Below are 15,720 nucleotides of genomic sequence, written 5' to 3' on the forward strand. Positions count from 1 at the left end.
CTATAGCTGTTCTGTCATCCAGAACAGTATGGTTTCTTACAATAAGCATTAGGTTCTTTAATTGCTCTGAGAAGGAGTTTCCTCCATGATGACAAGAAACAACTGAACTGAATTTGACATGGGGGCCTGCAAGAGGTCCCTCAGGGCATTTCCCAATGGCAAAGGCAAGGAATTACCTTGTCTGTCCCTTGTTGATCTACATTCATTAGTCCAATGTCTGCCTTTGCCACACATTCTGAATAATCCAGAAGAGAGGGGCATTCTTTTTGGATTATTCCTTGAAAAAAACATATTTCTAGGAATGCCCTGTTTACAGTCCCTTTTTAGGTGACCTTATTTACCGCAATTGAAACATTTGACATTCTGATTTTTCTTCAAACCTCTGGAAATCAACTCTCCTATCCAAGCATCATCATGGTCATGAGATTCAATATTGATTGTATCTTGGATCCATTCCTCCAAGGGTGCTGATCTTGCCTTTAACAGACTAATTACCCTTTTGCATTGTGCATTAGCATTTTTAAAAGCCAGAGATTCAATTATTGTCTACCTTCTGAATTTGGTATCATTTTATTTACTGCTGAAGTCAATCTTTGTAAGAAATCAATAAAGGTTTCTTTGGGACCCTGTATAACTTTAGTAAATAACCCAGTTTTCTTTCCTACTTGTTCAGTTCTGTCCCAAGCATTCAAGGCTGCTGTGTGGCATAAAGTCAGAGTGTGGTCATCATATAAAGATTGTCTTTGTACATCAGCATAATTGTCCTCCCCAAGAAGTTGATCTTGGGAAATTTCAATACCTCTAGCCCTGCTTCGTTGTTCAATGGTCTTAGACTCATCCTTCCACTAGTTATTAACAATCCTTCCATTGTTATTGGGGACCAGCCTCTAAGACTGCTGTAACCAACTCTCTCCAGTCTTAAGGGATAATTCTATTACAAGTTGACCACAAGTTTAACATGTGCTTCACAAAAGGTGAGTGCATGCCATGAGACTTTAGCTTCTTTGAATCTCTTCAAATCTAACATTTGCACAGGAGTCCATTCAGCTCATATGCATTCTGGGGGATATCTATTATTTGGTAGTGTCCCGGCCAGCAGGATCTTCAGCAGAGACCCTAGAAGGGAGAATGGTGAATGAAAGGGACAAAAGACACAAAGAATTGGCAGCAAGACAATATTCTGATCAAGCTGCAAAATTTTATTTTTCTCAGGTGGGTTTTATAGTAAGCAGACCAGGAAATTTTCTTTGGGAAAAGATCAGGGGACTGTTGAGTTGCCAAGCAACCCAACCAAGCAACCCAACCACAAAACATTGTTAATAATGGTCACTGTAGCAGAAAGATAAGGAAATGTTATTTTCTAATAACTCAGGACTTGTTCAGGCATGTCAAAAGTTTCTGGTTAGTGGCTCAATACTGGACAACAGAGACTTAACTCAGGGAGGCAATGTGGCATGGCTCTTACAATTGTCCTCGGCACTGATCTTCAGGCAAATTTTATTAGTTCAAAATACCACCACAAGGCAACTTATTTTTTTTCCTGCTTTATTGGTTCTTTGTGGATTTCACATCATGCATCCCATGCCACTCATCTCCCCTCCACCCACCACATCTGTCCTCTGCCCTTGCAACCTCCCCTGCAAAATTTAAAAGAAAAACCAAAACCAAGCAAACAAAACAAACAAAAACAAAAACAAAAAATCCAAAAAAATTTATTAAAAAAAAAAATGTTTAACTGGGTTTATGGTTCCAGAGGGTGAGAGTCTATGATGTCTAATAGAGTGAAGGCATGAGGGTGGGAACAGCTGAGGCCTATATCTCAAACCGCAAGCAAGAAGCAGAGAACAGATTGGGAATGCCATGAATCTTCTGAAACCTCAAAGCCCTCCCCCAGTGACATATCTCTTCCAACAAGGCCACACCCCCCTAATCCTTCCTAAAGGGTTCTACCAACTAGAGACCAACTATTGAGGCACATGAGCCTGTGGGAGGCATCTCATTCAAAGTATCACCATGAGTATGTGTGTGTATACACATGTGCATATAGGTGCCCTTCGAGGCTAGAGGATGGTATTGGGTCCCTTGGAACTGGAGTTATAGGTTTCAAGTTATAAGTTGCCCAGTGTGGGTGCTGGGAACCAAACTCTGGTATTTTGCAAGAGCAGCCAGTGCTTCTGACAGCTGAGACATCTCTCCAACTCCAATACATGAATTTTAGATGGCTGCACATCAACCTCTAGTAATATAGTAAAAAGTACAATAGTTCAGTAGTTTTTAAAATTTTAATTTTTATTAGTTTTATGTACATTAATACAAAGTCCTGAAAATTGGTAAAAACATGTCTTAAGTTTTTTAACACAGTCATTGAATAAATTCACATTTATATTTTGTACATTAATAATGGAAGTGGTACAGTAGTTATAGTTACATAGAAATATGTACAAGGATTCAAGACAGACTATTATTTGGCTTATTACAACATGTGTAGATACTACACAAAACACAAGAATACAATTTTCAGCAAAATAAAACATAACTCAAATCTCTTTTTAAAATTTAAAAATAAAATTTCGGTTACCATTCATCATTAATTGGCAGTCAAATCTTGGACCAATTCAAATTAGCTAGTTTTGGATAAGTTAAACACTACTGAGCTAAACTGCCAGGTCAACACTGTATATTTAAAAAAAATAAGTTTGCAGCTAAAATATTTATACGGATACATCATCTAGATATTAATTAAGAATGGCTTATTCACATCCTTTCAGATTCTAGAAACATACAAGAAAAGGTGAACACTAAAGACCTGATTCTTTAGAAGGCTATACCTCCAGTGTGGAAAGACCTTCAAGGGGATCCAGGAGTTAAACCCCAGTGGAAAACTCATGAGAAGCCATAATTATCAGGACAAAGAGTGATACAAGACAGAAAGAAAAAATGGCTCTTAATCTGGAACATTCCGACTCTAAGGCATGAAGTAATTTGAATATGAAAGCTTCAAATATTTCCAGGAATGAAAGCTGTCTTTTTGAGTCAGGTTCTTGCTATGTAGCCCAAGTTACTGGGGAACTTGCTACGTAGCCAGGCTGGCCTGACATTCCCAGCAATCCTCCTGTGTTGCTGGAATTATAGGCATGTCCCACCGTGCCCAACAAGAATGGATGATCTTATCATAATGCTACATTACTAAGGAAATTTAATTTCTCATTTATCTGAATTTTACTCTACTAGATTAAGAAACAGTTTCTTATTTTGAAAACTACATAACTGAATACAATCACATATAATAATTAAGGTAATATCATGAAAATCAAAACTATATAGTAGTTTTAAAAATAGAGCAAATGTCCCTTTCACTGGGTTGTAACATCAGGCTAAGAGAGCCCAGGACTAGAAGCAAGGAGTGGGGCAGTACAGGGCTCAGGTACCGAGCTGCTTGTACTTACGAGAGGAAGAAGACAAGGGCACAGGCAGCCTAGCATGGCGGTGACACCTGATGTGTAGTTACTACAGCGGACCCAAGGCAGGCTGGTGCATCACCGAATCCACATATTGTGGAAGCTAACCTGACTTTCAACATGAGCAGACAGTACAAGCAACTCAAAGAAGACTCACTGACCTCATATTAAAAAGTACAGGAGACATTTGATCATTCTGAAAAGACAGTTAAAAAATAGTTTCTCCTTAATTCATCCTAAAAAGTAACCCAAAGAACAAACATTTTTAAAAAATATTAATATTTATAAAGGCACTTAAAATATTTTTTTCTAATCTAACTGAAAATACATGTGTGTCAGATACATTCTGAATAAAAGTTTTTAAAAAGCAACTTACTTTTGGTGCAAGTTTTTATATAACCCAGTGACAAAAGTGTGAAGGATGGAGCCCCCAACTTTCTCCAGACCAACACCAAAGTGCTTTGATCAGAAAAAGGAGTGCCGTTAGTGATTTGCTCTTTCACTGACAACGTCTTGTAGGCGTTTAAGTAAAACATCATCGTTCTCTTGGCAGAGACGTTTGGCAGGTGATTCTGCATCTCCACTGATGGCTATTACGCGCTTCTTGGTTTTCTGCTCACCTTGTCTTATCATGTTGTTGATATCTTTTAAACTCTACAAAAACAAGAGGGCATGTGTAAAAGACAGGAAAAAAAGAGAAATTGTAAGTAATGAACTAAGCTAACGGCCTTTCTCCTTTCTATCTTCTGCCCTAATCTAAGCACTGGTGTAAAGATTATCTTTTGAATCTAAGTCAACCAAAAGAGGTGGTTTCTTGAGTGGTTTTAAAGGAAGATGTACCTTTTAACAGCAGTTCTCAAAATGTAACCTACAGACAGAAGTAGCAGAGGCACTGAGCAGCTGATATTAGAAATGCAAATTCACAAGCCTTATCACCCACTTTCTGAGTCAGATGTTTTGAGGTAGGCCTAGCAGTCCATGTTGCATTTATATGTGTGTGTGTGTGTTGTGCATACAGGGCACATTATTGCCATGGCATGCGAACAGAGGTCAGAGAACAACTTTGGGGAGTTGGTTCTTCCCTACCAGTGTGGGTTTCTGAGACAGAATTCAGACATCAGGACTGGTCAGCAAGTGCTTTCCCTCACTGCACTTGCTGACCAGCTGCATCCCAAGTTTATGTTTGTTTTTAAATCTCGTCATTTATTATTTATTTATTTATTTATTTAATGTATATGAATGTTTTGTCTACATATATGCATGGATACCATGTGCACTCCTGGTGCTCACAGAGGCCAGAAGAGAGGTCAGATCCCCCAACACTGGCATTAGAAATGGTTGTGAACCACCATGTGGGTGCTGGGAATTGAACCTAGGTCCTCTGAAAGAGCAGAATAACATATATATACATACATACACATAATAATAATAATATATAGCATTGTATATTATATTTAAGGTACAATGTAGTATAACATAAATACAGTATATGTACTACATAATATAGTATATGGTATGTATACTATATAACATATAGTATGTAGTAATTATATATTTATATAAATATAAAATACACATACTATATATATATTTAAATTTTTTGTGTTTGTCTCTGTTGTGTGGGGGGGTAGGTACATGTCATGGCACACAGGTGGACATCAAAGGACAATCTGCAGGAGTCATCTCTTCTTCTATCACATAGGTCCCAGGGATGTAACTCAGGTCATAAGGCTTGGTGGGAAGGGCATTAACCTTCTGAGCCAACATATTGGTTTTTTTCTTTTCTCTGAGACAGGATCTCATTATATAGCCCAGGCTGGCCTTGAACTACTAGAAGCCTGTCTGCCTCTGACTGATGCACCACTATGCTTGGTTTAACATGGTAATGCTTTAAAACTTAGACGTGCTTACTGGTTGTCTGTGAATCTTGATAATGTAAAGACTCAGATTTAGCTGGTGTGGGGGGGGGTCTGTGAGTCATCCTAGGTGATGCTGATGTCATAGGTACATGAGAAGTGGTTTCTGAGGGGCTGGAGAGATGGCTCAGAGGTTGAGAGCACTGACTGCTCTTCCAGAGGTCCTGTGTTCAACTCCCAGCAACCACATGGTGGCTCACAACCATCCATAATGAGATCTGGTGCCCTCTTCTGGCCTGCAGGCATACATGCAAGCAGAACACTGTATACACAATAAATAAATCTTAAAAAAAAAAGAAGTGGTTCCTGAAACTGCATCCTAGGTCTCTAGAGCGAATGTTATACCTGGACCTGCCTGCCTGCTAGGTCTTTGTGATTCCATAAGTCTGCAGGACAGTACTGGTGTTCACCAAGCTCCCCGGGTGATTCTGACTCTGGCCTTGGATCCCAGACAGTCTAATATCTTCTAAACACCATATGGGAAATAAATCATGGAGGAGGAAACACAAGTCTCCTCTTGGTCAATTTTCTTTGACAAGTACAGTAAGTGTGGAGTTAAGGAGCTGTTATTGCACTGATACTCACAATTTGTCCAAATAATATTTATGGCTTTTGGAAACTTAAGATGCTGCTGTGCAGTCTCAGAAATACTGAAAAAGCTTACGTCTGACATGCCTCCATCAGTGCACAGGGTGAAGATGGAGCTAGTATCTCCATAAAAGTAAATATAAGAGGAGGCTCCTGTTTTATAACTTTTCACTAACCTAGCTGTCATCCATCTAATGCACTTAACTTTCAAAGCCATTCTTTAAAATTAACATTTTCATATAAGTATGGGATTATAATCCTCAGAAGTTTGAGGGAAGCTTGTACAATCTATTGAGACATTTCTCAAAACAAAGCAAAACAAAAAACACCAAACAGGGGCCAGAGAGAGAGATGGCTCAGTGGTTAACAGCACTAGGTGCTCTTCCAGAGGCCCGGGTTTAATTTCCAGCATTCGCATGACAGTTAACAACTGTCCCAAACTCCAGTTCCAAGAGATCCAATGCCATCTTCTAGCCTCCAAGAGCACCATGCACATAAGTGATGCATAGATATACATGCAGTCAAAACATTCACATAAAATAATAAAGTAAAAATTAACAAACAAAAAATATCTTTAAAAAAAAAAAAACGGTGGTGGTAGTGGACACCTTTAATCCTAGCATTTGGGAGGCAGAGGCAGGCAGATCTCTGAGTTCAAGGCCAGTCTGTTTTATAGAGTTCCAGGGCTACACATAGAGAAACTATGTTTCGAAAAACAAAACAAAACAGTCATCCTAACATTCCCTGAAAGGCTACATGGGTAGCAATGGATTAAGTTGTATCAACTAGCAGGGCAGTGGTGGCGCACACCTTTAATCCCAGCACTCAGAAAGCAGAGGCAGGTGGATCTCTGTGAGTTCCAGGCCAGCCTGGTCTACAGGGCAAGTTCCAGGACAGGCAGGGCTACACAGAGAAACCCTGTCTTAAAATGTCAACAAACAAACAACAACAAAACAAGAAAACAAAATAACTGTATCAATTGAATGTAATGCTCTCTTTTCCATTTCTTCTCTTTCTGTGGTAGTAGGATCAAACTCAGGGACTAGTTAATTCTTGGAACATCTGCAGAACTAAACATACTGCTTTTTTGGGAAGACAGTATGTTAGTATGTAGTCTAGGCTAGACGTGAATCACAATCTTCCTGCCTCGGCATTGTTAGAATGAAGATCAGATTGCTGCTCAGGCCACAATAACTGCATCAGGTCCTCCCATCCTACACATATTGACAGGCACCCAATTGATAGCATTCTCTGTGAATCTCCAGCAACAGGCTTAAAGGTGCCTGAGATTTTTTTTTCTTGAGATGTTGAATGTGCAGGCTTGGAGGATACATCAAAGGGGTATTGGTGGCCATGTATCCTGCTCCCTACCCACTCCCCTGCCCTGTGCTAGAGAAGCAGGGAGCCTGGCTCCCTAGAGTCCTTTAAGAAGCCCCACTCCTGCCCGATGGGCCTGAATTCTCCTTAGAGTTCTCACACACTGTTTTGTTGGTCCATGTTGTTAACAACCTTTCAAATAAACTCCTTCCCTCTAACAACAGGTCTAAGCATCCCTCTTTAGCCCCACTTCTGAGACTTCAAGCAACTCAAGAACTGAGTGCTGGGATTACAGGTATGTACCACCACGCCTAGCTTCGTAGCAGTGTTTCTGGTCAAACAAAGCATGTTATATTAATAGCTTATATTTTATTAGTGGTAATTTTTTAACAAAAAGATTAATGAATGCTGCCTGATAAACTGAAATCTAGTTTTAAGAGGTAAAGTTACTTGAAATCAAACTTTTTCATAGTTACTTGAAAATTCTAACTTGAAAACCCAACATTGAACAAGTATGTACATGAGGTGTTCTAAAGCAAAGACCGTATGCACCTTACCTTAGAAGGGCTGCCATTGAACTTGTACAACAGAGCGCTCTTAGGGGTGAGGCCTGATCCATTTTTGTGTGGTGAAACATAAATGGAATGCTGCTGGGAAATGCGTCGTGGGGAGCCTGGCTGCTGTTTAATATGTGGAAAAGGTGAGAGGGGTGGAGCATCCATCTAAAATAACCCAGAAATCATATTTTAAGACAAAAGGAAAAAAACATATTTTTGTCCTTATGGCAATTATTTATTAAAAGATATTTACATTTTAAGAACTTATTTAAGGCTGAAAAAGACAAAACAAAGTTATTACCCATTGTTTTCATCAATGATTAATAGGTAAGCTAAAACTTACCTTCTTGGATCACCCGAGAAATCCTGTAACTAGATTTGAAGATTCTGGGTAAGCTGGGCACACTGGCATGTTTGTAACGCCAGTACTCATGAGCTGAGGCTAGCCTGGGCTGTCTTTCCAAAACAACAACAACAAAACAAAAAACTGGGACAAATAACCAGGAATGGTAAGCTGGGAACATGTGGAATCCTGTGTTCATACTATGAAGGTCAGAACAGGGTTTGGGGCTCGTTCAATTCCAAGTATCATAATACAAACAAACCAGCCCTCTACCACCACAGAAACAAAAACAAACCATAACCAAGTTTCATTGACTAATAAAGATGAAGATAAAGAAAAGAAATTTCGGCCGGGCGGTGGTGGCGCACGCCTTTAATCCCAGCACTCCGGAGGCAGAGCCAGGCGGATCTCTGTGAGTTCGAGGCCAGCCTGGGCTACCAAGTGAGTTCCAGGAAAGGCGCAAAGCTACACAGAGAAACCCTGTCTCGAAAAACCAAAAAAAAAAAAGAAAAGAAATTTCTAAGTGATGCCCAAGAAATTATAAGCAGGCTGAATGAAATGACAAATGCAATCCAGGATTTGAACACTGGGCACCATGAAGAGAAACACTGAAGAAAGCCCCAGCTGAAATGAAGACGGAACTGAAAAATTCAATATTCCAATTAGGAAACTCAGAAAAATCTGACAAGTAGAACAGATCAAGTAGACACTAGAATATCAGGTCTCAAAGACAAAGCAGAGGTTAGACCATGTAAGCAAAGAATATAAAAACATTTTTAAAAATGCAGGAAAAGGGCCGGGCCAGACCTCTGTGAGTTCGAGGTCAGCCTGGTCTACAGAGCGAGATCCAGGACAGGCACCAAAACTACACAGAGAAAAAACAAACAAACAAACAAACAAATACAGGAAAGGTGTAAAAGGGTTCTAGACCTGAGCATAACTGACTCCATGATGAAAGTACCACTCAGGCTGTAAAGCTTAGTACACAGACAGTACCATCTGCTGAAACTAAAACAAAGGCCAAATCTATCAAAATCCAAAGTTCTGGGAAAGTCTCTAAATGTACTAATCTTGCTTTCTGGCTTCTGTAGTTCTGCTTCTGGTTAGTGTTCTTGTTAACTGATGTATGTCAACCCAGGACATGATTTTGTGGTTAAAGCTCACCCTGGGAAAGGATTGAGATCCCAAACACCCAGTGTAGTTGCTGGCCAGCTAGTAAAGACTTTCTATTGGCTTAAACACACGTCCAAGCAGTCTTCTCTGGTGTACACTCACAACAAAAGGATTTATACAGGAACTATGGTAAACCATGAAAAAAACAAATCTTTGAATAGAGACAAAGTTGAAGGAAGAGAATCTAGGGTAATGGCACAGACCAGATCTGAAGACGAGAAAACTTCCCCAAACCAAGAAAAGACACACCCATACAGATACAAGAAGCACACAGAAGCCCAAATAGACAAGACCAGAAAAGAAACTCCCCAAGGCATATCATAGTTAAAACACAGAACAAAAAAAATAAAAGTATTGAAAGCTGAGAGAGAAAAAATACAAGTTACATATAAAAGAAAACTCATCAGAATAATAGCTGATTTCTCAATGTAAACTTTGAAAGCCAGAAGAGCCTGGAGAAATGCACTCAAAAGGTCTAAAAAGCCCACAACCCAAATTACTGTACCTACCAAAACTATCTTCTTGAAGAAGAAACCAAAAACATTTATGTTCTGGGGCTGGAGAGATGGCTCAGCAGTTAAGAGCACTGACTGATCTTCCAGAAGACCCAGGTTCAAATTCCCAGCACCCAAATGGCAGTTTACAGCTGTCTATAACTCCAAGATCTGACACCCTCACACAGACATACATGCAGGCAAAACACCAAAGCACACTAAATAAGTAAATAAATAAATGATTTATGTTCACCAAAACAACCCTAAGGAGAATACCGGAAGCAATACTTTGGAATACAAAGAGGAAGAAGCATAGCCAAGAGACTCTAGAAAGAAAACAAGGTTGTCATTAATAAAATACAAAGCATAACTAAGAATACAAACAGAATAAACAAACAATAAAACAACTGCAATCAACACATAACTCTCAATAATAATTTAAGAACGTTAATGGACTAAATGGACTAAACTCTCCAATCAAAAGATTTAGACCAGTTGAATGCAATAAGAAACAAAATCCAGTCTGGGCGGTGGTTACGCACACCTTTAATCCCAGCACTTGGGAGACAGAGGCAGGTGGATCTCTGTGAGTTAGAAGCCAGCCTGGTCTACATAGAGTTCCAGGACAGAACAGCTAGAGCTACATAGTTGAGTCCTAAGCTACATAGTGAGTCCTAATCTCAAACACACACACACACACACACACACACACACACACACACACACACACACACACACGGAACCCAGGCCCTTGCCCAAACCCCTGCCTTGGCTATTCCGAAGCCATGAGAGGCTGCAGCAAAGACCCTGCAGGATGTAGGCCCCTGACACAACAAGATGTGCCTTAGAGCCTCCGACCTTGGGCCTAGCCCTAGTTGCTAAAAAAACCCCACCAGATGTCCCCACATGGTAAGGGGACAATTAAAAGTTACAACTAGCAGGCTCATGATAAAGATAAAATACAGTAACCACAGCAACTGCCGTAAGAGATAACTTTCCTGCAGCTGCAACTGACCAATTAAGCCAAGGACAGGCACCTCTGACTTGGAGGTGCACTAATCCTGAGTTTGTTCCTATGTAGCCCATAGACCCTCAGACCCCCCATAAATACCCTGCCCCATTGCTACTCAGGGTCCCTCTTGCTCCATTGCTGTGAGACACAGACAGAGAGGCCCAAGTTAACTCACACTAAAAGACTCTTTGCTTTTGCATCAGATTTGGTCTCTTGATGGTCTTCGGGGGTCTGGACTCTGGGCATAACAATATATGTGTTATAATAACAAAGAGAAAGAGGCCATCAATTTGAGAGAGAGTGTAGGGGAGGGGGGCGACTTTGGAGGGACTGAAAGTATAAGGGGGAAATTACATAAATATATTTAAATTAAAATTTTAAAATTTTTTGAAGAAAGTAGCAAGACTTAAAACATACTATATGGGGGCTGGAGAGATGGCTCAGCAGTTAAGAGCACTGACTGCTCTTCCAGAGGACCTGGGTTCAATTCCCAGCACCTACATGGCAGCTTACACCTGTCTGTAACTCCAAGGTCTGACAAGTTCACAGATGTACATGCAGGCAAAACATCAATGCAAATAAAATAAATAAATTATTTAAAAAAAAAACTTACTATATGGTCCTGATTGGACAAGTCATACTTCAATGCAAATGACTTCACTCTTCCTACATAGATTGTATTGTAGAATTTGATAAGGTCACCCCTTTCCTCTTTTACTGGTTCAGTGCAACAGTTGGGCGTCTTTGTGGCATCTTCTATGTCTGTTAAGAAGAATTCTTCATTGTGATAGGTATTCTTTAATATTACATTAGTGACTTGGATTACATTCCTTCTAACAAAATTAAAAGAAAATACAAATCCTTATAAAAAGCAATTAGTATTTTTAGAAAAATCTTTCTGCGCACTTTACAAATCAAACCGGGAGTGTAATGGCCCGTGCTTGTAATCCCAGCAATTGGAGGGCTGAGGTAGGGGATCAAGAGTCCAAGCCACCCTGAGATATACTATGAGACTTTGTTAAAACAAATAATCCAATCAGAATCTAGAAAAATGGAATTGTGTCGACTGAATGTGGTGCTCTTCTCTCTAGTGACTGTTGAGAAAACACATTTCACAAGGGGAGTTTTTGAGCTCTCTGTCACCTCTGGCCTTTATAAAGGGGAACCAGCTCTGATTAGGTCTTAAGCAACTCTACAAATGGGTGGCAGTGGAAAAACCCCGAACTTCGAAGTACAGGAAGGCCTGCAGATGCTCATACTGGTTGTCTGAAGAAGGTGGAATGACTCTAAAAGGCAAGGCATTTATTCATAGGTTAAGAAAGCAGCAAAATGAGCCAGATATGATGGCACACACCTCTGACAGCAGCACATAGAGTTCCAGGCCAGCTAAGGCTGCGTAGTGAGACCATGGCTCAAAAAATTAAAGAAAATCAAGATGAACTGTTTGGCTGGGTGGTGGTGGCATAAGCCTTTAATCCCAGCACTAGGGAGGCAGAGGTAGGGAGATCTCTGTAAGTTCGAGGCCAGCCTGGGCTATAGAGTGAGTTCCAGGGAAGGCTCCAAAGCTACCCAGAGAAACCCTGTCTCGAAAAACCAAAAAAAAAAAAAAAAAAAAAAAAGAATTGTGTTTATTTTTTTGCAAATGCAAGGCAAGTAAGTAGTAGAGTTTGTTGTTTGTTGAGACAGCCTTATCTATAGTAGAAGGTAACCTCAACCTTGCAGCCATCTTCCCACCCCAGCCTCCAGAGTGTTGGGAATTAGGCATGAGCCACCCAACTGGCCAGTACATTCTAGAACTCTTGTTTTCTCTTGTAAACAGGAACTCTCAAGTTTGCCTATGGTGCTTTCCTGTTTGTTTCCTATTTGTTGGCGTCACTCAGGAACGGATTGTGACTTCAGGCAGAGCTTTCGTCTCCTCACTGCTTAGGGAAAAGTATATAAACTTCAGCTTACTTGTGTAAGAATGACCTGTTGTTGTCCCCCATCGTCATCCCCGTCCCCATCCCCACCCCCTCACCCCCGTCCCCAGACAGGACTTCTCTGTGTAACAGCCCTGGCTGTCCTTGAACCAGCTCTGTAGACCAGACTGGCCTAGAGATCCACCAGCCTCTGCTTCCCGAGTGCTGGGAGTAAAAGTATGCGCCATCATGCCTGGCCTGTTTCTTTACAGGAGTTCTTTAACCCATTGCCAAGTAAAAGAAATTCAGCATGTAAAAAATGAGTTATTTTCAACAGAGCTGAAACATGTCTTTGCCTTAGGGAAATCAGGAAACTAAAATAGTTCAGGGCTATGTAACCCCTGGAAAACTCCAAAAGGGTCTCAGACCCAGTTTGGATGTCATCTCCCACAGCAAAGTGCTGGGAATTAAAGTCAGGGCCTGCACATTCTGGCAAGGTGCTCTTCTGACCTCCATGGACACCTGTATACATATATAAATTTCAAAAAAAAAATTTTAAACCAAACAGACAAGGGCTAGAGAGATAGCTCAATGGTTAAAAGCACTTTTTGCTCTTGCAGAGGACCTGGGTTTAGTTCCCAGCACCCACATGGTGGCTCACAGTCCATCCAGTTCCAAGGAATCTGATGCTTTCTTCTGGCCTCCAAGGGTATACATACAAGTGGTGCACAGATGTGCGGCATTTACACATACTAAAAAAATTAAAACCAAACCAAAACAACCCCCCCAAGGTTACGGTTCTTAAAATAGAATACAATAAACAAACCGTCTATTTGGCTCTGCGGTCGGAGACACTGCTTTTGCCATGTGGTACTCTGCACAACTTAAGAACCTTGCAGAATCTCCCCCATCAACAAGAAGGCCTTTACCAGAAATGGTCCCTCAACCTTGAGCTCTTCAACTTTTAGAAGTGAAAGATACAAATTTCTGTTTTTTTCTTAACTATACAGTCTCAGGTATCTTGTTATAGTAACAGAAAATAAACTCAGAAACTTGGTAATAGCTGTTGTAGGTCAATCTCATCCCATGAATCAACTGTAATTATTTAATGTTTTCATTAAATTATAAATTTCAGTTTTATAGAAACAATATGAATACTTTAACATGAATCTTTGGTTTGAAATTTTTCTCAGGATTTAAAGTGCAAGTGGAAAAGAAGGCAAACCATCCCATGGTCATGAGTAGACACACAGTTCTACATCCCAAGATGACATACGAACACTGGAGGAAAGAATGTAAGGGAAGCAGTACTATGTCTCAGTGGGACTGTTTGGGACACGTGTTAAGGCGATCTACGTCCAGCTTCTTTTTTTTTTTGTTTTTTTGTTTTTCGAGACAGGGTTTCTCTGTGTAGTTTTGCGCCTTTCCTGGAACTCACTTGGTAGACCAGGCTGGCCTTGAACTCACAGAGATCCGCCTGGCTCTGCCTCCCGAGTGCTGGGATTAAAGGCGTGCGCCACCACCGCCCGGGAACGTCCAGCTTCTTAAGGGTCTGCTCAACAACTGCATCTGGTGCCTTTGTACAGTCATTAGTCTTCAGATTGAGAAGACTCAGGCTGTGATCCTTGCCGCTTAAAGATGAAGAAGGCAGGGGCCAGCGAGACGACTGGGGGGACAGTTAACAGCCACGTGGGTGCTCTGCAAGAACATTTTGCACTCTTGACCACTAAGCCATCTCTCCAGTCCCTGTGTATGCTTTTTCAAAAGTAATTTTTGGGGTACACTGTAGCTCAGTTGATGGAGTGCTTGTCTAGCATACTCCGAGTCCTGGGTTCAGTTCTCAGCACCCCATAAACTGCATGATTCCACAAACATTTAATCACAGTGCTCAGGAGATGGAAGAGTCAGAATTGCAAGGCCATCGTCTGACACACAAGGAGATCAGCCTGGGCTAGAAATCTTGTCTCAAAAAACAAAAGCAAAAAAACTCCAGAGAACAGGCAAAGAATCCAGGGGCCTTTGCTGTTCCACATGGTTTATCCTTTTATGTATTTCATACTGCCTAGGGAATAATATGTTTAAGTAAAAAGAAGTAAATATGGTCTCCAAATCCTGAAATAGTCGAGTTCTGAAAGATTGTTAAATGGTTTACATCTGATTCCCAGCTGGTGGCATCATTTTGGGAGGCAGTGGAAATTTTAGGAGATAGGACCTAGTTAAAGGAAGAAAGTCCCTGGAGGTGGGCCTTTACAGTTATAGTCAGACTCCTTCCTGCTGTTCCCCACCATGATGATTGCCTCCTGACAGCCCAGAAATAATGAAGTCAGTTGGCCATAGAACAGTAACTCTGAGCCAACCCTGTCTTCTTTCTTCTTCCCTTCTTTGACATGGTTTCTCTCAGGTGTGTTGCTGCCACAAAAACTTAGCACAACAGGACTGCTGACTGAGTTCTTCAAAGTTTAATCCTAGTACACCTATCTGTTACTCTTCCTGCTGCTGTGATACAATACTCTGAAAGCACGTAAGGAGAACAGCTTTGTTTTGGCACATGGTCAAGGGAGGAGAACAGCTTTGTTTTGGCACATGGTCAAGGGTACAGCTCATCATGACAGGAAGTCAAGGCAGCAGGTCACACTGCATCCCCAGTCAGATGCAGAGAATGATGGATGTGCACACTCAGCGAGCTTCCTCGTGTTATGCAGTCCAGGACCCAAGCTCAGGGACGGGTGCTGCTGCTCTTCTTAGCCCACTGCAATCAACCTCCTTAGGACAATCCCCCAGAATTGTGCCTAAAGGCTTACTAGGTGACAATCAACACTAACCAACCCAACACTAGAGTGATACAGAGCTGTGCAATTTAAAAATTGCCTTTAGGTCTGAGAGTGTAGTGCAGTGGTTAGAGTGCTTGCCTAGCATGCTTAAGGCTTTCGGTTTAATCTCTAGCAATACAAGAAAAAAAAGCAG

At 40.9% G+C, this 15,720-nt stretch overlaps 1 protein-coding gene across 1 annotated transcript in view; it reads right to left on the reverse strand.

The window, feature by feature from the left end:
• Positions 1–2,268: 2,268 nt before the first annotated feature.
• Rbl1 (RB transcriptional corepressor like 1) overlaps positions 2,269–15,720 on the reverse strand; it is a 59,222-nt gene continuing 45,770 nt past the window's right edge. Inside the window, exons 20-22 of the mRNA XM_059261790.1 lie at positions 11,472–11,620; positions 7,837–8,001; positions 2,269–4,112 (exon numbers count right to left, since the gene is read on the reverse strand). Coding sequence (XP_059117773.1) covers positions 3,942–4,112; positions 7,837–8,001; positions 11,472–11,620 — 485 coding nt within the window. The 3' untranslated portion in view covers positions 2,269–3,941. The remainder of the gene's footprint in view (positions 4,113–7,836; positions 8,002–11,471; positions 11,621–15,720) is intronic.

Source organism: Peromyscus eremicus, chromosome 4 (assembly GCF_949786415.1).
Source record: "Peromyscus eremicus chromosome 4, PerEre_H2_v1, whole genome shotgun sequence".
NCBI lineage: Eukaryota > Metazoa > Chordata > Mammalia > Rodentia > Cricetidae > Peromyscus > Peromyscus eremicus.